The sequence below is a fragment of the Glandiceps talaboti genome, chromosome 11, assembly GCF_964340395.1.
Source record: "Glandiceps talaboti chromosome 11, keGlaTala1.1, whole genome shotgun sequence".
Taxonomy (NCBI): Eukaryota; Metazoa; Hemichordata; class Enteropneusta; family Spengelidae; genus Glandiceps; species Glandiceps talaboti.
This window is the reverse complement of record NC_135559.1, coordinates 10,987,594-11,013,660: the sequence shown is the minus strand read 5'-3', so window position 1 is coordinate 11,013,660 and position 26,067 is coordinate 10,987,594. Positions and strand designations below refer to the sequence as shown.

General features: G+C 37.2%; 1 protein-coding gene across 1 annotated transcript; it reads left to right on the top strand.

The window, feature by feature from the left end:
• The first annotated feature begins 16,219 nt into the window (after positions 1 to 16,219).
• On the top strand, positions 16,220 to 19,963 carry LOC144442015 (protein Wnt-11b-2-like). Its single transcript, XM_078131287.1, has 5 exons — positions 16,220 to 16,320; positions 17,081 to 17,319; positions 17,971 to 18,239; positions 19,061 to 19,353; positions 19,777 to 19,963. The coding sequence occupies exons 1-5, from the start codon at positions 16,220 to 16,222 to the stop codon at positions 19,961 to 19,963; spliced, it is 1,089 nt and encodes a 362-aa protein (XP_077987413.1).
• Positions 19,964 to 26,067: the final 6,104 nt, after the last annotated feature.

Genomic DNA, 26,067 nt, shown 5'->3' with positions numbered 1-26,067 from the left:
TCATATGATGACTTCTAAAACCAACCTTTGACTGAAACTTGAGAAACTTGTTTTTAAACGATACGAACAATGCAGTATATGCAAATAACTTGTAAACGTAATGCCACTATTATGCGCAATCATATAAATCGCGATTTCTCTTTAAAGGCCCACTTAGAAAAATGATTATAATGTAGGTCGTCAGACAAAACTATAGGAAAGGTTCAGAGGTCCAGAGCAAAAGAATAATCCTATGTAATCCTTATGACTCCACTTAGAAGATAACACTAATGTGAGAAACACGGGATTGAAACCCTAGCCTTTAAAAACTTCCAAACAACCACATCTGGCCGAATTTCAATTCACTTAGCCCGGCCTTCAAAAGTTCTACGAAATTTTATGCAAATATTATGCAAATATTATGCGAAATTCATTCATGTCATCTTAGATCAGCGGTCATATGAGGTCGAGTTAGGCTTATAATGGTACGAGTAGTTGTTCTACTAAGATCGCAAGCAACTAGTGATAAGTTGTAACAATTGCAAATTTCAATAATAAGTATAGACGAACTTTTTTTCAAAATCACAAAAACAAAAACAAATTATTAAAAAAAAAGTTGACAAACGATGAGAACGCACGTATGCAGACGACATACTGAGTCGCGAGGTAGAAATCGACTGCCACGGTAACGTCTAAAACGAAAGTGTTCTTTGCCAAGTAATTAATATTTCGCGATATATCTTATTGATTTGAAATTCGTTTCTCGGACACACGTGTCACGAAAGTACACAGGCTAGGGTGGGGGAGGGACCACAATCACTGGAGAAATAAGAGTCATAAACACACACCCAGATGTCACAGGTTGAACTGGTATGATATGCGAGTAAACATGTGTTTGATTTCCATATCTTGTGAACAACTAGAACTCTGACCGATCAACCTAAAGTCGATGACCCCGGCCAATAAACTTTACTAAACCTGCCACCACACTTTATGACAACGTGCTTTCAGATGATATGAGATGTAAATGTTGTATCTTGGTTCATAGGTGTTAAATGATATAGACGAGTACATGTAAGTCGGTTATTTTTCATACACACTCTTTGATAATAAGCCTTTCCAAAATTTGCCATTGTCGCGCTCTCCTTCCTGTCTGTGTGTACCTTGGGGGTATACATGGTATAGGTTACCCAGTTAATCATAGAGCACTACTGCTTTCCTTGATGTCTGAACAATGTGAAAAACCTCCCCGATTTACACAGCTACAAAATATCAAACGACAAAGCTCTTAAGACACGATACAATGAGGTGATGATAACCCAATTTGAGCGAGGGCGTATTCTCAATTTCCTTTTTGCCGTCTGGAATGGCTACAATGATAACAACCAAGGGTAAGGAGTGATACATGGGACTACATAACAGTGATACTCGACAACATTCCGGGTAAAATAAACTCGTGAAATTCGCAGTATAACTTCATTATAGTCTAGTACGTCCCCTCCCTAGTTTTTCCTTGAATAAAGTACCAGTCATTTTTCCCACAAATTGCGCTGTAAATCTATCGATCCAACACGGAGTCATGCGATAATAATAACAATGTTTTTAACCCTGAACTAGCTGCAAGTGAAGCATTTTACCTCAAATATTCAAAGATATATTCACTAAAGGTTGGTCAATTACTTATTAAGAAGACATTGTATTTGTTAATTATTGGTCAATATTATATGTAGGTAGCGTAGTGTCAAGTTTAAATCTTGAGCGAAAACCTGGTCTTTAATCTGTCACCATGTTAAATCTATACTAGTTGTATCTGGAGTAGCATGTTCCGATCAGACAACCACAACATATTTACCGAATTTTTTTTTAAATACAAGACATTATACAATTCAAGTTACACAGTGGTCAAAATTATCCATTAAAGCAATACAAAAACAAGTTGGAATCGTGGTCGCCGTTGAGGGCGATGATTTGTGACTGCGGAGCTAAAAATTTATTTGATTTGATTAATGATGTATACAGCCACAAAACCGCTATACAATACTATTCACGGTGTAAGATGATTGTACCTAACAAAACATTGTTTAGGTATAGTAATCAGCATTCGATCATGAACAGGGACGGGGAAAATCTCGGGAAACTCATAGTGTGTTTTGAACACTAGTTTTAGGAATGTATTTCTTCAAGGTTCACGTACTTTGATGCCTTCTTCAGCTAGTTCATGATCAGAGTAATTTATATGTTTCAACTGGTTAACCTCAAATTTGGACGCCAAACTTGGAAAGGCGTACAGATTGTTTGACGAGCTCTAGTCTTATCTTGGAAGTGGAGGAATGTTGTGCATACCTAGTGCCTACCTGCTCCGTGTTATGTTTTTTTACCAGCTTTTACACTATATATATATTTAGGCTGGTTTGGGATAAACAGTATTTATCATGTTTACTGGGCTCGAAAATGTCACTTTCGCCAACTCTGTAGCTACCGATCCCGACCTAGTTACGAAAAAATGTAGTTACAAAAAATGGCAAATCCCGCGAAGAAGAGACGGGTTGTATACTTGGGAGAAGAATCATGGGTATGTAAACAATGATAGGAGCTTAACAAATGGCCAAAACAGTGAGTGTGAAACAGACAAGGAATAAACATTTCATGCAGTTTACACGTAGCAGGTTAGTAAAAGTGGCTTCCTAATCACGCAATGCAGCTATATACAGCGAATCAGAAGTTGTCAGAGAATGCGCATGCGTGTGATGTTCCGGTTCCCCTTGAATGTTTACTCGCATATCGTACCTGTTCAAACTGTGACGGACATCTGCGTGTGTGTTTGTTATTCTTATTTCTCCAGTGATTGTGGTCACTCCCTATCCTGTGTACTTTCATGACACGTGTGTCCGAGAAAGGTATTTCAAATCATTAAGATATATAACGAAATATTAATTACTTGACAAAATAGAAAATTTGTCTTATTTTCATTTTCGTTGAAGACGTTGACGTGGCAGTCGATTTCTACCTCGCGACTTCCGTCAGTATGTCGTCTGCATACCTACGTTCTCATCGTTCGTCTACTTTAAAAAAAAAAAAAATTGTGATTATGAAAAAAAAATTCGTCGACACTTACTATTGAAACTTGCAATTGTTACAACTTATAATTATCACTTGTTGCTCGTTATGTTAGTAGAACAACTACTTATAGCAGTATTAGCTAACTCGGTCTCTATGACCGCTGATCTAAGATGACCTGAATGAACTTCGCATAACAGTTGTGATTGTTTGGAAGTTTGTAATGGCTAGGTTTTCAATCCCATGTTTCACACATTAATGTCATCTTCGCAGTGGAGCCATATGATGATTACTCAGGATTATTCTTTTGCTCTGGACCTGGGTACATGACTGTAACTCATATACTGGGTACATGACTGTAACTCATACACAGGGTACATGACTGTAACTCATACACTGGGTACAAAATTGTAACTCATACACTGGGTACATGACTGTAACTCATATAGTTGGTACTTGACTAACTCATATACTGGGTATATGACTGTAACTCATATACTGGGAAACATACTGGGAAACACACTGACTTACTCATATACTGGGTACATGACTATAACTCATGTACTGGGTACTTGATGGTAACACCAAGCCTACACCATTTAAGTTGTAAGATAAAGTCACTGTCAATGTTATCTTACAAATAAAATGATGTAGGCTTGATTTTTCCCTTCTGTAAGGAAGGTTATAATATACCGATGAAGTCTGTGTGTCTGTGCGTACATGTGTATGTGTGTCTGTATCACGATTTCCGAAAAACGGCTGCATTAATTCAAACGAAATTTCATAGACATGTTCCGTAGGGTAATGGCCAGAACTGATTAGGTTTTGATAATAATCCGATGAATATCCATGACCAATTTGAGTAATTAATCAATCGAACGAGATTCAGATTCAGATTCAGGTAGCATTATCTTATGAACGTTATATTGAGTGTCAGATGGCCTCAGATCCGAAGACACCCGACAGACTCAAACCTGAAATAATACCGTTGAGACTATAGGGAAGGATTCTACTTCACTGCCATCAGGTGTATTCAGATCTAAGGCTATCTGACACTCAATATGACGCTACCTGAATCTGAATCTGACGCCAACTTTATACTCATGCTCTACATAGCTCTACACTGAGAAAGACTCTGTTTTCAGGGGTTTCGTATATGCCATCCTTATTTTGTGTTTCCCTTGGATCTGCACTCTGCATTGGCTGGACAAACACGAGAAAAAAGAAGCCTCCGAAAACAATTTTTTTTCTTGGCCTTAAAATAGGTTTACAGTGAGTGCGAAGTTCACAAACAGGTGAAATATTTATCATCGTTTCAATTTCGTCAAATGTGTATTTATCATTTTCAAATTTCACACACTAATGCGCAGATGAATAAAGAGAAATCGTGTCTTTTTAGATTTTCGATTAGAAGTTTAGGAACCGTCTCCTTTTTACTGTGTTCTTTTCCGATTTCTCTCGATAACAAACTATCGCTGTTTGTTGCAAGGCTTGTACATAATCATTTATCTAGCTCTATATCTCAGGATATAATTACACTCTCACATATTTATCAAGTGTAATAATCTATCATTTATACCCAAATGTGTGTGGTCAAAATATGGAAAATAGACCAAGCCTCGCCTAGCCTAGGAAGAAAATTTCGCGACAATGTATCAATAATGGTGCCGTATACATTGACCTAGTGTACAGTGAGGGCGTGCCACTCAACAAAATCTTGACAATTTTCCCTTAGTGTAAACTTGTGGTGGAAACAGAAGGAAGTTCAACACGCACATGTCATATCCCGGGTATGTAGGGGATCACAAAAGCTGAGTAAAGTCGAGGATGGCAAGCTTTCCTGTGCTGAGAATAGGAGGCGTAGCAGGCATTTCATCAACATTTTTGACAACTAACTTTCATTGGGACTTGACAAATCACAGATATAGAGCTAAATTTCTTGCATGAATCCTAACGGAAGGCATTCAGTTTAAATCTGGTTCACTCATGGGACATTACGTTTTCGACACAAAGATAGACATATTTCATCTTAGACTAACAATAACGGAGACACAATAAACACACTCAGCAGGATCATTTACCCAATCCCATTGAACAATAATAAGCATTGCTATTCATTCACACTGCAGTGAAAACTGGCTTCTTTGAAAACATAACACATGGACTTGATGATTTTAATGGCTGCAATTGTTTATTTTCAAACTGATAATCAACATTTCAACTTTACTACTTCTACATCCCCACTCCACTGTGTATGGCACCTATATTTCCTTTGAATTAAAAGTTGTCTGAGGGTGTGCATTAATTGTCATGTTACATCATAGATCCTCCACCAACGGGTCTATATTTACACTGATTGAGTGAAACACCAAGCCTACATCATTTTAGCTATAGCTTTAGGACTTGTAAAACTCCACCCATGTGCGTTCTCCGTCCGCCACTTGACAGAACCCGAGCTGTATGTGTAGTTTCCGCGACAGGTGATTGCTATCACTAATATAAACATACAGGGTTTCACATTTTTCTGTGATCTTTTTTACTAAATTATAAATTACAGCTTTCATAAAACCGTTCCTTCGATAAGCCGGCAGTGTGTATTCCATTCCAATGTCGCCATATCTCCGTGTCATAGCCCAAGACACTGGCTGTTTATCAGATTTCCTATAGACGGCTGATGTAAGAAAAATGTCAGGGTGGTTCAAAAACTTTGAAAGAACGCTGCCAGTTAGAGGTGAGCTATATTCCCATTTAGAAGCGACAAAGCTTGCATGTTCAGGCGTTAGAGGACGGATTTCAAAACCGGGCAATAATGGACCCGCTATTTCAATTTCGCTGTTGAAGACATCCATTTCACTTAGCTTATACATAGAATAAAATACTGCCTTTTCCTTTAGTCTATAACTTCTCGACAAAGCCACCTCTTCGATTGCTTCAAATTCATACCAGCTACAATCGAACATCACTTGGGGGTCATTCCACAGGCTTTCACAGCCATTTAATACAGTTTTTAGCTTTGCCACTCTTGTTATTTCATTAACTGGCTCCCCATATGTTGCACTCCACACGCTAATTATTTGTTGACCTACATGGGTTGGTGCCAGGGTCGGTACTTTTGAGATAGCGACACAATTTTCGCCGTCGTCGTCATCAATAATCAAATCCACGTCGTTGCCAAACACACCTGTCATCACGATATTCCTTATAGTGTAATGCATGGGAAGATAACGTGTACCTTGCTTCTCAAATGCCTATAAAACATGAAATAAAGTCAACCAATCAATCAATCAATCAACCAATCAATCAATCAATCAATCAATCAATCAATCAATCAATCAATCAACCAATCAATCAATCAATCAATCAATCAATCAAACAACCAACCAACCAACCAACCAACCAACCAACCAATCAATCAATCAATCAATCAATCAATTAACTAACCATCAACCGATCAATTAATTAGAAACACTTTCAATATAATGTATTTATTAACGCAAAACTTGAGAAATATTTGTTCATTTTCTCCTAATACAAAAATTGAAATGAAATTAATTAGTTAATGAAAATCCCTATTAGTCTCTATGACAAGAAACCAGTGATTGTGATGCCGTTTTACAGATGTGTAGGGGACGATCGCACAATGTCACAAAAGTTCAATAAGCGAAGTTTGTTCATTTAGGGAGAGGGGTCTGGCGTCAATGCGATTGTTGAATTTCATTTTCTCACTTCTAACCAAATTTCGACGGAAATTTTAACTCCTTCAATGATAGTAGCTTTTGTATTTACTTACTGAAATATTGATAAGTTGATAAAAAAAATACTTCTAATGTGAGATACATGTATGGTGTTGGGTTTCTGGTAGTATTTTAACGTGTTTGTTTTACATAGCTAGCTCATAGTGGTGTGACCACTACACTTTACATCATATTTAAATGCTTGATGACGCACTTGTGAGTGTTCGTTGAGGGAGAGGGGGAGGGGTTTTGTCCTAAACAAACGATGTTCGTTTGTTGAGCCTGTGCGACACTGTGCAATCGTCCCTAATACACTTCGCGTAGACCCTAGAGTCTGATCGGTAATAGACCGAAATAGCGACATCACACGACTGACACACACACACACAAATGTATATATATATATATATATATATATATATATATATATATATATATATATATATATATATATATATATATATATATATATATATATATAGTGCTTGTCTGGATGTCTGGATATGAAGTGATGTTGTGTAATAACAATATACATTTGTTCCAAAATACATACCCGCAACACATCTTTGTATTTAGCAGACATCCTGTTAACACATACAACAAACACTTTTCCTGTTGATAAAGCGATATACGATGTAAGATTTATTACTGTGTACGTGCAGACTTACTGAAAACAACATCCAACGACAGTGTATTACAGAAATGATACCAATCGTTATTTCCTTCCAAAGAACTTCCAAATTATAACAGACTTGGATTTTCTCAATTAATTTATCCCTTCAAACAATCCAGGCAAATGATCATGAACTGTTATCAAGACATAGACTTATTAATTGAAAGATATGTTCAGTATTTGAACCACTATTTGTTATCAGTTAGAATATGTACAATTGAAGCCATTAAAATCACCAAGTCCATGTGTTGTTTTCATTAGAAGCCTGTTTTTACTGCTCTGTGTTTGTTGTGTCTCTGATATTGTTAGCTTAGAGTTGAAATGTGAAATTTAAACACAAGGTGATTTCATCTCTCCTGTAAACAGTGAATAACAGATATAGAACATATACAAAATTTCACTCAGTATGTGTACAGGGTACAGGGTACACATGGTACGTTTAAACTCGGAGACTTACGTAAACTCAAATTGGACATATAGATGATGATTGAGTATTTATTTTGGATTTTTAATTTATAAAACAATTTTCTCATACTTGCTACTTGAAAAAACAATTTGAAGCAACATATGTCAAGTCCTTATTTGCATCAATAGTTGTTATTTTACGTACAATAACAAACTTTTTACACATATTTTGGCTTTTTTGCAATGTATTGAGTTATGAACACAGACTTGGTCTATGTTGTTTCACATTAATTTTTAAAGTAGGAGGCCATGATAAAATTGTTTTGTAGATTAAAAATCCGAAATAAATACCCCAATTATCAACCTTATTGCCACTTTCATACAAGCCAACAAACAGCCTGCTACCACGTACCTTATTGTGTATATCAATTCTTTCCCTCAAAGCCGAACTGATGTAATCCTTAGAAAAATAACCCACGACACGATGTACGTCGAGAGCGAACCATTAAAAGGGAAGACTAAATCATATGATGACTTCTAAAACCAACCTTTGACTGAAACTTGAGAAACTTGTTTTTAAACGATACGAACAATGCAGTATATGCAAATAACTTGTAAACGTAATACCACTATTATGCGCAATCATATAAATCGCGAGGTCGAGTTAGGCTTATAATGGTACGAGTAGTTGTTCTACTAAGATAGCAAGCAACTAGTGATAAGTTGTAACAATTGCAAGTTTCAATAATAAGCATAGACGAACTTTTTTTTCAAAATATCAAAAACAAAAACAAATTATAAAACAAAAGTTGACAAACGATGAGAACGTACGTATGCAGACGACATACTGAGTCGCGAGGTAGAAATCGACTGCCACGGTAACGTCTAAAACGAAAGTGTTCTTTGCCAAGTAATTAACATTTCGCGATATATCTTATTGATTTGAAATTCGTTTCTCGGACACACGTGTCACGAAAGTACACAGGGTGGGGAGGGACCACAATCACTGGAGAAATAAGAGTCATAAACACACACCCAGATGTCACAGGCTGAACTGGTACGATATGCGAGTAAACATGTGTTTGATTTCCATATCTTGTGAACAACTAGAACTCTGACCGATCAACCTAAAGTCGATGACCCCGGCCAATAAACTTTACTAAACCTGCCACCACACTTTATGACAACGTGCTTTCAGATGATATGAGATGTAAATTTTGTATCTTGGTTCATAGGTGTTAAATGATATAGACATGTAAGTCGGTTATTTTTCATACACACTCTTTGATAATAGGCCTTTCCAAAATTTGCCATGGTGGCGCTCTCCTTCCTGTCTGTGTGTATCTTGGGGGTATACATGGTATAGGTTACCCAGTTAATCATAGAGCACTGCCGCTTTCCTTGATGTCTGAACAATGTGAAAAACCTCCCCGATTTACACAGCTACAAAATATCAAACGACAAAGCTCTTAAGACACGATACAATGAGGTGATGATAACCCAATTTGAGCGAGGGCGTATTCTCAATTTCCTTTTTGCCGTCTGGAATGGCTACAATGATAACAACCAAGGGTAAGGAGTGATACATGGGACTGAAGGGTAAGGAGTGATACATGGGACTACATAACAGTGATACTCGACAACATTCCGGGTAAAATAAACTCGTGAAATTCGCAGTATAACTTCATTATAGTCTAGTACGTCCCCTCGCTAGTTTTTCCTTGAATAAAGTACCAGTCATTTTTCCCACAAATTGCGCTGTAAATCTATCGATCCAACACGGAGTCATGCGATAATAATAACAATGTTTTTAACCCTGAACTAGCTGCAAGTGAAGCATTTTACCTCAAATATTCAAAGATATATTCACTAAAATTTGGTAAATTACTTAAGACATCGTGTCTACTAAGTAGTGGTCAATATTATCTGTACGTAGGTGTAGTGTGGTGTCAAGTTTGAATCTTGAACGAAAACTTGGTATTGGCTGTCGCCATGTTAAAACTGTACTAGTTGTAACTGGCGTATCATTTTCCGATCAGACAACCACAACATATTCCCTGAAAATTGTTAAAATACAAGACATTATACATGTTATACAGTGGTCGAAATTATCCATTAAATCAGTATAGAAACAAGTTGGAATCGTGGTCGCCGTTGAGGGCGTTGCTTGTGACTGCGGAGCTATAAATCTATTTGATAATAATGTATACAGCTACAAAAACGTACGTTTACCCACAGGTTATGCAATACTGTTCACGGTGTACGATATTATGAGGAAATTATTGTACCTAACAAAACATTGTTTAGTTACAGTAGTCAGCAATCGATCATGAACAGTGTCAGGGAATCTTGGGAAACTCAAAGTGTGTTTGAACACTAGTTTTGGGAATGTATTTCTTCAAGGTTCACGTACTTTGATGCCTTCCCTCAACTAGTTCATGAACGGGGCAATTTATATGTTTAAACTGGTTAACCTCAAATTTGGATGCAAAACTTGAAAAGGCGTAAAGTTTGTTTGACGAGCTCTGGTTTTATCTTGGAAGTGGAGGAATGGTGTGCGTACCTAGCGCCTACCTGCTCCGTGTTATGGTATTTTACTATACCAGCTTTTACACTATTATTTAGGCTGGTTTGGGATAAACAGTATTTGTCATGTTTACTGGGCTCGAAAATGTCATTTCCACCAACTCTGTAGCTACCGATCGCGACCTCTCTAAACTATAGTTACAAAAAATGGCAAATACCGCGAAGAAGAGACCGGTTGTATACTGGGGAGAAGAATCATGGGTATGTAAATAATGATAGGAGCTTAACAAATGACCAAAACAGTGAGTGTGGAACAGACAAGGAAGAAACATTTCATGCAGTTTACACGCAGCAGGTTAGTAAAATTGGCTTCCTAAGCACGCAATGCAGCTATATACAGCGAATCCGATTTGAAGTTGTCAGAGAATGCGCATGCGTGTGTTGTTCCGGTTCCCCTTGTCACAAAACTCAAAGGACGTCTTTTCTGTACACTATCTTAATCCATTGAATCAGACTGTCTGCCTTTGCATGTTATCTGTAACTGACAAACTGATAAGTTTACAAACGATAAAAACAATAATATATTCATGATAGAAACAATAGGAATTGGACTAAGCTACAAATGAATAAATATATATTCTGCTCTCCAGTACAGATTTCTTAACGCGAGTAGATATATTTGCCTGACTGACTGACTGACAAGAAAGCCCGGCTGGCTAATCAAGTGTTTCACTGCAGCAGCACAGCAGTCAGTTGAACCTCGGACAAGTTGAACCACTGAGGTTTCGAGAATTAAATAATGTTGGAGTTTTGTTCTTTCCACGATACTCTGTCTGGTGTCTATAAGTCTGAGAGTTAAATTACGTTGGCATGTTGTCAACTGGTGGGACATCTTTGGTAATTGGTCAGATCATACTGGCATCTAGCTGAGAAGCTGCGCAACTAGCTACATTGTAAATCGAAGGACAAGAGCAATGTAACCCGAAGATTGAGTGACTCGACTAGAAAGTGTATACGATGTTTATACTGAGATACGATTTTTATAATATATGAGATCAACTTCATATTTACACACACACTCCCGTACATACATACATACATACATACATACATACATACATACATACATACATACATGCATACATACATACTTACGTACGTACGTACGTACATACATACATACATACATACATACATACATACATACATACGTACATACGTACATAAATAAATACGTACATACGCACGCACGCACGCACAAATATATATATATATATATATATATATATATATATATATATATATATATATATATATATATATATATATATATATATATATATATCCTACAGATTTATAACAAGTAATCGTACATGCCTCACATAGATTCTGTGTGTGTAGTTAGACCATTCAGTAAGCAAAATGTATTGCGCCACCCTATCGGATACCACATCAAAGATAGGTTCACCAACTTACCATCCAACAACATAGATACAGACTGTGGAAAATTCTGTCTTCAGATAGACCGTAAAGTGTTAAATGTTTACTGTTCAAAACAATAATCGTTGAACAAATAAATCTGATTAAAAGCCTATCTTTCGAATCTCCAAACTGTACAATTTGGTTAGAAATGAGCCGTAACAGTACAACCTGGCACGAATTCAACAGAATGGATGCCACCCATGTCGTTTGTCACCTAAGTGTCACCATGTCTCACAACAGGGCCGAATGACACTTGATTGACACAACGCAAAATGAGATAGTTCTTTCATATCAAAACGCCCTCTATCGAAATTTCCTCCTTGCGACTTGAGAATGTGACTTTGTTTAATTTGAATACATTTATATTTATTAAAACAAGACAAAGAGAGTGCTTGAGCCGTTTTGTAGAATTCACCAGAACGCGAACTTGTACGTATGTCACAAATTATTGTTCTTCGCATTATTTTCACCTGTTCAATCACGCAAAAAAATTTCAGAAATAATTTTTGAGTAACATTTCTCAAGTTTTTGTAACTTTTTGCCATATTTCAACTTCATTCAAGAATGTTACCAAATATGTTATACTTATGAATGAGCTTATGTCAAACATTTGGCAAGGAGAAATTACAAAATCTTTATAAGAAGTGGAATTTCAGTATTGTCTCTCTTATAAGTCTGACGAGTGGGGGGGGGGGGTTAAGATGATGATCACTGTTTTTGTTTTGCCAAGATATAAATTACTAGTTTGTATTTTCTATGCGTAGACGGGGTATAAAAGAGCCAAGGATAAGGGCCACCTCAATACACTCCTCAACAGAAGTTGAACACTTGGTTCGTAAAAACAGTGTCAAGGACATCGACAGTCGTCATCGATGTGGCACTCGCTTTGAAAATGTTAGCTTGAATCTCGAGCATTCAAAATCATATAAAGTTCTTGAGAATACTAAGACAAAAGCAGAGACATCCGGTGCTCTTTACATTGAGGTAAATCCCGTTGTCATGTCGACAGAGATATCATTGCATATCAAGGCGGGCACTCTTAGCTGACTTAGTGATACGGATAGCAAAGTTGCCAATGAGTACGCATGCGTGGGTCGTTTTAAGTTCGACTCATCTCAAAGCCCATGGACATCCTTTGTTTACGCATTATTTTTCTGCATAGAGGCTTACTATTTCTCATTTCTAAGAGATTTGAATGCAGACTGTGGCTGACAAAAGGACAAATATACTAACGACGACAACAATTTTCAAGTCTTCGTAGAGGGGTGCATAACTTCGTCGATGTTTTGGATGCCGCAGACTGGCCCGCTGGGCTGATCATCATCGCACCCTAGGGAACATAAACTAAGCGGTGGTAATCACGGAGGCGTACCTGGTGAACTGGTGAGTTCTACCAAAATGTGGTGCATTTTCTAGCAGCAAGAATTTCTTCAGAGAGGTAGTGTCCTCTCCTAGGAAAATAGCTTAATGTCATATCATAGGACTGATCGTGTCATGAACTAAAGGGTCAGATCTTTATACAGGCCAACATACGAACTAATGACGGTGCATTGAAGGCAATGTTCTAACTGAACAGGATTGAACCTCACGACAAGTACTAGACGAGTGATACTTCGTTGTCGTTAAAAACTCGTGGTCGATCTTCCTTCATTTCCTTACACTCGTACATAGTTTATTAGTTGAACATTCGTTCGCTCCGGAATGAATGTAAGGACCGCCCTGAATCTACTTGGTTGTAAGTGTAAAATTATTGTCGTGTTGTTAGGACTCTCAAGAGCACGACTTATTCATAATGTCACAGACACAATTGTGATGGTGATTGACATGCATTGGCAGTACAAAGGTCTGTACCCATACCAAGTTGTCCCCATAATTACTTATATGAACCGTTTAACCGGTGAAAAGGTGTTCTGGGTGACCTGTACAATTTGAGTAAATAAAACTGTCTTTTTTTAGATGTCTGTTTTCCTCATGTTACTGACTGTGTAGACGGAAAACAGCGAGGAATGACGCGTCGACGAAATGTCGTTCGTTAGAATTCTATAGTTAACGATTCTGTTGAACGTGCATGTACTTGTGGGAAACATTTAGCATTGACTGGTTACAACCACCCTGTCGTCTAAACGAAAACCAGTTTCGTAAAAATATGCTAACTTTAGACGTGGTTTGGCTTAACGTTAACGTTACCTTTAGAAACCAGACGGATCAGAGCAGATTTGTTGGAAGTGTATATACTTTTCCATGGACATACTCTCGTTGATCCAGTTGTGTTTTTCAAAGTATCTACTTCGACAACAAGAGGACATAGTTTGAAATTATTTAAGGACAGATCCAGATTGGATATACGTAAATACTTTTTCAGTCAACGTGTCATAGACATTTGGAACAGTTTACCAGAAAGGGTTATTGCTAATTCACCAGTTAATGATTTTAAAACAGTGTATTGATAACCACGCACAGGGTCTTTAAAAGCCTCAATGGCTTCCTACCTCGAGTAAATTCACGGTAAATTCAATCCGTGTTAATTACGAAAATCAAACTGTACCGTTACGGATATTCTATATTTGACTTGGCGTTAACTCGTTCCCGGCCATACCGTAATCCTCTACGTCATCAATTAAATTCAGCATATAGAATTAGTACTCAGTCAATGCGTTCCCTATATATACCGGATAGCCAAAAATGTCTGAACCAAAGGTTGTTTTGGTATGCATATAGACCTGAATGAAAAGCAACTCGGATATATTACAACTATTATTGTAGAAAAATCGTGAAAGAAAAAAAACGCAATAGATTTTCAATAGGTCTCGCGACCTTCACCAGTTTTGTGTGCTTAGGGCCTCATTAGACATTGATTTGTTCTTCAAACTTACTTCAGAAAGATAGCAAATTGATACAGTCATCGCATAGAGTAATGATGAGTAACTGACGTGGTGAATCACAGGGAAAACTCCCTACAGTGAAAAAACTTGTCAGTTCGAGACCTGTCAACGGTACATACATTCCTGTTGTTGAGTTACTGATTGGTAATTGGCATACTGATGACTCAGTGACTCATTCCTTATGACCTCCTGTGTTCTTCTTGAGTATGATTGAAGTGCGACCACTGAGTTGATTGAACAGCGCAATTCAGTACAGTACAGTACAGTACAGTGCAGTACAGTACAATGCATTGCATTGCATTGCATTGCAGTGTAGTGTAGTGCAGTGGTGTAGTTTATTGTGGTGTGGTATAGTGTAGTGTAGTGTAGTGTAGTACAGTACAGTGTAGTGTAGTGTAGTGCAGTGTAGTGTAGTGTAGTGCAATACACGACACTGCATATAATAGCTAATTGTTCTTGGGTTCTTTAGTTTGCTAGTTTACAATGTGATTGCAGCTAATCCTTTTCCATGACTTCCATGAGTTGTAGTAAAGCAATAATTCGAAATTAAATGATTTTACGTTAATATTTGCTTATTACTTCTAATTAGTTGAATTACCTTGCTACTTTCCGCCTATAGTATTGTGTACACTGGCTTGATGTCCGTATATAAACATTGCTAACAGACGGTCTGGGTATCATTGCAGTTAATCAATAAATTGTAAATACTGATACTGATAAGGTTTAGTAACCATGGTTACTGCGCATTACAGAAGTTGCTTGAATCCTAAACTTTGCTGTAATATGTTCAATATTTGGCCGACATGCTAAGAATAAATTGGTCTACCAATTTCTTATGATTTTCAGCCACCATTCCGTCCAATTATCAAAATGTTAATTCTTTATATACTGCATGTCAGGCATGTTTTCTTTAGTTCACAATAATTTTAAAACAAGTAGGGCCTATAAAAATTATTTGGTTCCGGTTACCCGACCCCGCCTAGTTTTTTCACGCCGACCCTAAACTTTTTTTTACGTATTCGAGAAAAAAAGTAATAAAATCGCGAAAGTGTGAAGTCTTGCGAGAAACAATGGATGCGGAAACTGGCATCAACTTAAAAAGACAATGTAAAACTGTTCTTCCTGTTTGTAATGGTTGTACATCTGATGAGAAGAAACCAATAACATAGAGACCATATGGAAAACAATGGAAAACATAACTACCTGAACGAGACACTCACATATGAAAAAAAATAATATAAATAAACATCTACCTACCCTAACTATTCTACAAGTGAGCGTAATCGGTACCAAACATTTCTTTGTTAGGCATGGTCAAGAAACTAAAAAAAATAGATAACATTTTATTTTATTTCAGTTTGATAAATGTGAAATACACACATGCTTGACGAGGACAAGTTTCACCTGACGACTTCCATCAGACCATACAACCTAGAGGCTTGCTGAGGTTGCAGACAACCACGACGGCTTGAACAATCAAGATGGCGAGACAAAAGTCATCCCGAACATCAACAACCACCACCGTCCTTTCTGTTCTTATTCTCCTTTTATCGTTTCATGTTATCCACGCCATCAAGTGGCTGTAAGTAGTTTTCTTATTAAACATTATATAAGTTCGTGAATATCAACTGCCTATAATGATGTCATTGAACTTGCTCGTCTAGATAGTAGCAAAGTCAGTAGTTCAATGTTGGATAGGAAAAAACAACACTTAAAGGGGCACAAGCTGCTGAGTTTATGCGTATGTGGGCTCAGTTTTTGCTGTATATATAAAGGTACCCGCAGTATTGTACTTACTGAAGTATACTTAATCACCACTTACAATTAACTGAACTCAAATCTGGGGGGTTAAGATATAACTCATAAACAATCCAATGATGTAATTTATATAATTTGTATACCGCCCTCTAGTGTCCACTTACTGAAGTATACTTAATCACCACTTACAATTAACTGAACTCATATCTGGTATTAAGATATAACTCATAAACAATCCGATGACGTACTTTATGATACGTATTGAATAATGTTTATGAAATATGTACTGTGCAAACAACTGTTCTAATGTAAGTGAAAGTAACCTACTTAACAATATACTTTTGTTCATTTCAATAGTTAGCTTAAATCATAATTCTATGAATATATATTTTAGGTTTTCGTTTTTTCGTTTTTTTACAAGATACAATATTTCCTCAGATGTGCTTGTAGCTTTTTTGACATAATTTATAGGTATTCAGCGTGTTTGTCACTAACACGAAAACCATGGAATTGCGAATCACACGCGTACGTGACGTGCACATAACTTTTCTGATCAATTAATGATTAATTGCTTTTCATTTTAGTGCTTTAGCGAATCATGAACCAAAACTTGACTGGGATTCAGCCAAAACATGTAAGAAGGCGAAGGGAATTGTGATGAGGCAAGTCAAAAACATGTGCAAAAGAAATCTGGACGCCATGCCAGGTATCGAGGAAGCTGCTAGGTTGACAGTACAGACATGCCAAGAACAGTTTTCAGATCGCAGATGGAATTGTTCTAGTATAAAGAATGCCCCGGATTTTACACCTGATCTGACAAAAGGTATATTGTCTAATTAAATCAGTCTTAAAGTTGCACTTACTGCAACTGGAACTTTCGATAAAATATGTTTTGTTAGGTACATAAAGTTACTCAAAATATCATACATCGTGTACAGTATTACATCACCTATGTGCAAACGTATTTTTGTAGCTGTATACACGATAAATCAAATTAAATTTATTTTTGGGTCAGCCCTTAAAAAATCAGCGCCCTCAACGGCGACCATGATTTCAACCACATTCTGTACTGTTTATGGATAACATCGACCACTTAACATGTATAATGTCTAATTATTGGTAGTTTAAAAAATTTCAGCAAATATATTATGGTTTTCTGATCGAAAATTGTTCCGGGTTGAAACAAGACATGTTTTCAATTTACATTGTTGTCCAGAAGTTCACAGAAAAGGGTTTTGTCTTAACTTGTACCTTTAGGACGTTTTTACAAAGAGAATGGTATAAGCTATTAATTAAATACATCACTGGAAACCGATTTTTCCCAAACGTAGTCATTATGATTTTCCTTCTCTTACTGTCAAACTCACAAATTCGTCCAAGATCTTCCCATAAGATGTGACTCTTGACACCCAGAACAGGGTTAGACTTCAAATACAATTCTTAATACATCCGGGTTTTTTTCAAAACATTTCAGAGACACGTGAAGGGGCATACGTTTATGCATTATCTGCAGCTGCGATCGCCTACTCCATCGCTATCGAATGCAGTTCGGGTTCTATCACGCAATGTGGGTGTGGTCGGACACCTCGTGAAAAGCCAGAAGAGGGACTCTTTGAATGGGGTGGTTGTAGTGATAATGTAGAATTTGGTATTGGTTTTAGTTTAAGATTTGCAGATGCCTATCTGAGACCAAAACATGATAGATATTACACAAACAGACACAATAACAAGATAGGACGTATGGTGAGTAACCATTTTTTAATCAGTTTCACCTACAAACGACGAACTTGTCACCCAACCACATACATTATCATGCAGACAGACAGACAGACAGACAGGCAGGCAGACAGACAGACAGACAGACAGACAGACAGACAGACAGACAGACAGACAGACAGACAGACAGGCAGGCAGGCAGGCAGGCAGGCAGGCAGACAGACAGACAGACAGACAGACAGACAGACAGACAGACAGACAGACAGACAGGCTGGCGGACGGACGGACGGACGGACAGAGACATACATACATACATACATACATACATACATACATACATACATACATACATACATACATACATACATACATACATACATACATACACACACACATACACACACACACACACACATACATACATACATACATACATACATACATACATACATACATACATACATACATACATACATACATACATACATACATACATACATAAGGACATACATAAGGACATACATACATACATACATACATACATACATCCATCCATCCATACATACATACATACATACATACATACATACATACATACATACATACATACATACATACATACATACATACACACACATATACACATACACACATACACACACACACATACATACATACATACATACATACATACATACATACATACATACATACATACATACTCACTCACTGGACCCTGGTAATCGGAGCACGGTATCTGGTAACTTGAATTGCAATGATCACATCCAATGCCTTGTTTTTTTGTTTTGGGATTTGAACTCATTTTATGTGTTTCCCCTCTGTTTTAGACAGTTAAATCGAGTTCACAAATACGGTGTAAATGCCATGGTTTGACCGGTTCTTGCAACTTGAAAACATGTTGGAAGTCTTTGCCAGGTATGGAGGATATTGGCTTTAAGTTGAAAAGGAAGTATACGGGTGCAGCCGAAGTTGTTCTCCAGCACACAGGGAATAAAACCACGTTGGTACCACGTGATCGAAATTTGGAAAAATACTCAGAAAACGATCTGATCTACATTCAACCATCTCCTGATTACTGTGAGTCGAATCCTCACACTGGGTCACTGGGAACAGTTGGCAGGTACACTGTTTGTTATTCTCTCAGTACATATTGACCGTATACTTTGAGGTCACATTGAAAATATTAGCTGTAACATTGCAGACTTTGGTATTTTATGTTAAATGTGTGTTGTGTTGTGTTGTATAGTGCTGTGTGCCTGTGGCCATGTGTGTCTTTGGGCGAATTTGTGAGTTTGACAGTAAGATAAGGAGACGACTTTTCGGCACCTTCATAAAGCCAGTTTTAATTATCGACAAAGGTGAAACGACGTTCTGCTCACAGACATCCTTACATATGGTGAAATCGATAGTATTTTACGGTCAAGTTTATTGCACTCTTTTATGAAATCTATATTAAACAAATTGATTCAGTAATAATTTTAAAATGCTGTACACCGATATCTATTTTTCTATGATTTTTTTTTCTTGTTTGGTTTCATCACAGGTTTTGTAATAGTACAACGGTTGGTAATGCAGTGCAATTTGATGGATGTGATTCTATGTGCTGCGGACGAGGCTACAAGAGTAAAGTGGTGGACATCGTGGAGCAATGTCAGTGTCGCTATCAGTGGTGTTGTATCGTCAAATGTAGGGAATGCAGAAAAACAGTCGAAGTGAATATTTGTAAATAAACTGTGGAAAATGGAACCTAATCTGTGAGATTGATTCTGTCGTTGCGCCCCCATCGTTATTTTCTGGAATTGCTCCAGAGAGGGTAGGCCGACGGGTGAGGGCGCCCCGACACTGAATCATGCACCGACTTTAGCTACAGAATCAGACATTACGATGCCACCCTGTGGTTCTATGATTCTTCCTCGGGTTCACCTTTAGCAGAAACGGAATTTTTGAGCAGAGAGCAAACAAACAAACTTGACTTTCCTTTGCCGACAGCATTACCCATCAGTAAGGGAAAGAAGGTTTTTTACATGAAAGTTTGAGATGAGAATATTTCACTGAGACAAACGCCGAGGTACCTCAGTGTCACATTCAATGCACCACCGATTTTAAAAAAGAAATATTGTTGCTTTACAAGTGACATATTACGGGGCATATTATTTGTTAACTCTTGCATGTCACTGTGAAGATATCCAATCAAAATTACTATACTTTCTTATTATTATCACGATTTAGAGCTTGTCAGTAGCTATAGCAAAGGAAAGTAAGCTGTGCAAGAACAAAAAGTCAGAACGGATACAATTGTTGCTTGTGTCTGTCTCTTTTAATTGCAGAGGGTGATTCATACACATATTGTATTAAAATAATGGTTTCGTGTGTCTGTCTCTTGCGGAGTGGATTTATATACATTGTAATACAATTGTAGCATGTGTCTGTCTCTTGCAGAGCGTGATTTATATACATTGTAATACAATTGTTGCATGTGTCTGTCTCTTGCAGAGGGTGATTTATATACATTGTAACACAATTGTAGCATGTGTCTGTCCCTTGCAGAGGGTGATTTATATACATTGTAATACAATTGTCTGTCACTTACACAGGGTGAATTATATACATTTTAAATATAATTGTTGCATGTGTCTACATGGTATAGTCCGCACGTGGTATACAAACATGATATGATGCATGCTTTTGTTACCCATGTCTGTCAAAATTACGACAGCTACACGGAGTCATTGTCTGCAAGAGACAGACACATGCAACAATTGTATTACAATGTATATAAATCACCCTCTGTATGAGACAGACACATGCAACAATTGTATTACAATGTATATGAATTTCCCTCTGTATGAGACAGACACGTGCAACTGTTCTATCTGTTCTGTCTTTTGTTTCTTCACAGCTTACTTACTTCTGTTGTAATTCACAACTTACATATGCCGTTGATATCTTACAAAGGTCACGTTGAGGTCATGGTTTATGTTTATAAATTTAAGTTTCAACAAAATGTTGTTAAAACAAATATAATATTACCTTAAAATGGATAAAGTATTTCAAAATAATTTGGTTAAGTTTGACAGACTCACAATGAATGAACCACACCGCTTCCACCGTAAAAAAAAAAAGCAAGAAAGAAAGTACTCAAACATGTATCATATTGCAAGACGAGGGGGCTTTTCCTCAAAGTGCTGAGATATAAACCTTTATGTGGGTAGTTGGTGTTATAAATAATGATTAGTATCACTGAGGCTTTTGTTTGCTGTTTATGTAAGTTAAAACCAGTTATGAATACTGGTTAATGATTTTGTTTAGAGATTTTCTGTAAGTTTTGAACTATTACGTAACGTTACATGTGTTTAACCCAAAATAAACATTTCAAGGCATGAAATGCTGACCATCCCGTCATAAGGAGCTCCTACAGTAACCTACTACATATGAAAGAGAGAGAGATAGAGAGAGAGAGAGAGAGAGAGAGAGAGAGAGAGAGAGAGAGAGAGAGAGAGAGAGAGAGAGAGAGAGAGAGAGAGAGAGAGAGAGAGAGAGAGAGAGAGGGGGGAGGGAGGGGGAGGGGAGGGACGGAGTGACGGAGTGACGTAGGGTGGGGGAGGGACGGAGGGAGGAGAGAGATTAGGGAGAGAGAGAGAGAGAGAGAGAGAGAGAGAGAGAGAGAGCGAAGGGCAAAACAGATAAAGTTGTAACATTAATACCATACTTGACAGTAAATGACAACAAACAACGGCATAGATTCGCCTATTTAGAGCAGGTTGCATATACCTTGTTGGAGCTACGGTCCATTTGTGTGCGGAAGTGGCAGAGAAGTACATGTAGGTATGGTTGGTTGACTTGATGTAGTCAGCTTTCTGTTTGCTTAAATTGAAAGAGTGTAAACACAATGAAAGCTATTGTTTGAGTTTACCTCACTAAATTAAATGTTGTGATACATGCGGCCCATGATTAAACATAGCAAGTTTGCACCCGTGTCCGAACGTACGTGTACATCTACTCCATATCAATGCAGTGGAAAGGATTACTCTTGTAACAGTGAAACAATGTGTGTTTCAGAATATTTCTTATCGAGAAATAAGAAATTACAAAATAAAAGTCAGTTTTTTACAAAACTCAAACTCAAAACTCAAAACACATAGTGTGTATGGCGTATAACCAATAAATTGTGGTTTTATGATGATCGTAAGTGTGATTCTAAGTCATTTGAATCAAGAGTGTGGCGTCACTGATCTGAGTATGAACGAAAATGAATTCGATAAACAATATGAAATCGTGATTCCGCTTACAAAAATACAGCCGTTTTTTATTACTGCTCATCGGCTCTGATTGATACAACTACACCGAAACGAGAATAAAAAAAAACCTGCCTATTATTCTACACGAGATATCAAGATTGTAATTTCTTGCCACATTTTCAGTGGAATAAATCATTTATAGGTACTGCAACTAGACAAAGACACACGGGCGCCAATGTTTTGACGTCTGCATTTGATGTCTGCATGCATGGTGGCACTTTCGCTCATTTCATAGACAAACTTTCGCAAGAAACTGCACTCACTCAGTCTTGCTGTTTAGTATATCATGTTTGGCTTCTTTATTGGTTTCTGCGTGGCTATATCAAACAGAGTCGGTGAACGGTATCATGAAACGGGCTGTATGAATGATATTGAAAGACGCGAATGCTTGCCCGTTACACTGTAATCCAAGCCACAGACATGGTGGTTTGAAAACCATCAACTAAGCTTTACATAACATTGGTGAGAATCTATTGAACCATCTCTCAAAAAAACCGCGACTGTGTTTATAAATTTAAGTTAGTGGTTTCTTTAAACCAGAGATACTATAGAATTCCAATTTAGCAGTTCTGTCAGTGAATTACTACCAAACCAGAAGGCCACAGAGTTTCAATTTAGCAGTTCAGTGAATTACTACCAAACCAGAGATACTATAGAGTTTCAATTTAAAGTATACGTATACCAAATCATGTCATGACATTGTTTGTATATTAATGTCTAAAGTGAGTTTTAGGTCTGCCAATATACATGTACTGGTAAATAGAATTATACCACAAGCACCTGTATATTAATGCTGCAACAATTACCAAAAAAACGTAGACACTCGGCTTATGCCCTTTAATGAGCACCATGTACTACACACTTGATTAAACAAATCTCCAAGTCACTGAATACGATTAAACCAAGTGTTCCGTTATTAACATGCTTACCGTTATATCCAGTGTAATTAAAACTGGTAGCCGGCAATAATGTACTTTTAGTTGTGTAGATTATCATAAGGTACTTTTTCGGAAACTACAAAGGAAAGCCACTTTTTTTTCTCCTTGGACAGTACTGAATGGGTCAAATTTGGCATGATAATCGTTTTAATAAGATATTTTCTGTTTTCTTAACTCACAAATCTTAGCTAAGAAACGGCTATTTCACATTCAATGCTTCACTTACATTGCGCTATAAAAGGAGTAAAAAATGGAAAGTTCTTTAACAGGTTTAAAAGTGCTCATCAGAGGTAGCTCAGGAATAAATCAAGTCTCATTTTTTCTGCTCTTCGGCATCGAAATATTAGTATGTATATGTATATGCCTTGTTTCTGACATCACATGTTACGGACACTACATGTGTTATATTCCTGACACTACTAGTAGTGATGATGGTGCTGGTGTTTGGTGGTGGTGGTGTTTGTGTTTGTGTTAGTTTCAGTATTGGTGGTGGTGGTGTTGGTTATGTTAGTGTTATTGTTGTTGTTATTGTTGTTGTTGTTGTTGTTGTTGTTGTTGTTGGTGGTGGTGGTGGTGGTGGTGGTGGTGGTGACGATGGTGATGGTGACGGTGATGGTGGTGGTGGTGGTGGTGGTGGTGGTGGTGCAAAGCTGAAGGAGGGGAGGAGGTTCTGGGATGATTATGATGATGATGATGATGATGATGATGATGATGATGATGGTGGTGGTGGTGGTGGTAGTGGTGGTGGTTAACGTAGAAGTACAAAATGTAAAGCCTATATGTGTGCGCGCACACACACACACACACACACACACACACACACACACACACACACACACACACTTCAAATAGACTTCTGGATGTATGAAGTGTTAATCAAATCAAAGAGATTCGCACAGAAATAAAATACTCCAAGTCCGACTACAAAATCGTTTATTGTACAAAATGTATACTTAAACTGATTTGCATAAAATGACGTCATATAAAGACGGACATATAATATAAACCTCTAATAAAATTTGAAGTCGGTGGGTCATTGAAATATCACGTAATAAGTGAACATCGCAAAAGAGTTAACTAAACATGTGTTCGTCAAGCTTGTAAACCAATCCAATGCTGAGGTAAGTCTTGTCGTTTACCGCCCTCTACGGTTGGGCCCTTCAGTTCACAGTATTTAAGCTATTTTTTGTAGAACTTTCGTTCACGATGACATTTCTAAATTCTAAAGTTTTGTCTGTCTTCTAAAACTGAGTAGTTTTTACCATTGCATCCAAAACGAAGCTGAAAATAATGCGAATCCTATTTTTTAAAACCTAAATTTAAGTAATATATTTTCGCGGGAAAGCATTAGACACTGAAGGGGGTCAAGCTACCATTCTGTGAATATAATTTTTTTTTAAAAACACAAAAAAAAACATTACATACGTGAAGAGCTGCTTGATATGCTGAGTTATTGGACATGACGGTGGTTAATTCTGATTGGCTAGTATAAAGCCTTAATGACACTGGTAACCAATGGCATATATTGTTCCTTTATATAATTGCACCATGATGCCGAAGCTACTCTACAAGTCACGTCACCTTTTATCCAAATATATAATTTCGACATAATCACCGGACGACTTCTATATATTTACATTCTACGGAGTAATTTAAGTATCTAACATCCTGCATATTATCTGACATATGATTTTTATTAAATATTTTCTTCAATATCGGGATACCAATGAAAACGATCTAGGTGGCCATACATTTTTTTTTTCTAGATTTCAAAATATGGTTATGGCATTTTTACAATCGTCTAGATAACTAAATACTGCAATAAGTAATGTATATACATTCAACTCATTTAATAGTATACCGTATACGAGCTTGTTTCACGGTGTGCGTGGACAGCGCAACCTAGTATAGTTGGACTCCATGAAAGTGCGGCTCAATACAAATACATTGTAATCGCGACAATGGCACAATTATGAAAATAGGAAAATCATTAAGTTCTTCTATTACATTCTTGTATTTTTTTTCTGAGAAATTTTCTCAAAATATAATAATTCGGGGAGATAGGGGTCTCTGTAAACACGAGCTTAAATATTATTAACCTCTTTGCAATATAATATATTCAGCTAAATATTTACTTTTATCATCGACCAGTGTTTTCCACACTGTTGACATCAAAGCTGTACATCTATATACCAGAAAAAATAATGCAGAGAATATGAATATCAAACGTGAATCAAGTTCAATCTTGTAGACAGATACACAACTACGTATCGTTCTCCTAAAGTTCCTCTCCAGACGGATTTACAGATATTGTTCTTCTTTTCTAAATTTCCTCCATAGACACCACAAAAACTCTTACAGAACGAGGATCATATAGTACAACCTCTTCCGATTTCGGGCATTTGCCGCCAAAAAGCCGCCTCCCTTTTAGAGAAGTGTGGTTGAATATATTTCCCAAGAGTGCGCGTGCGCATCATTCAGATTTTCATTCCCACTGGCTGCGCTGAATAGTTGTCATGTTTCCCGCCTGAAATGACAAATGTCGTCTGCTCGTAATTCCCTACTTTTGGAGAATTGTGAACGTAGATTCTCAAGAAC

What these genes read in the sequence shown, in the direction of transcription:
- LOC144442015 (XM_078131287.1), top strand. Translation starts at nt 16,220, where the DNA reads ATGGCGAGACAAAAGTCATCCCGAACATCAACAACCACCACCGTCCTT. An exon ending in TACACCTGATCTGACAAAAG is followed by an intron (nt 17,320 to 17,970) that starts GTATATTGTCTA and finishes AAAACATTTCAG; the next exon opens with AGACACGTGAAGGGGCATAC. An exon ending in ATAACAAGATAGGACGTATG is followed by an intron (nt 18,240 to 19,060) that starts GTGAGTAACCAT and finishes CCTCTGTTTTAG; the next exon opens with ACAGTTAAATCGAGTTCACA.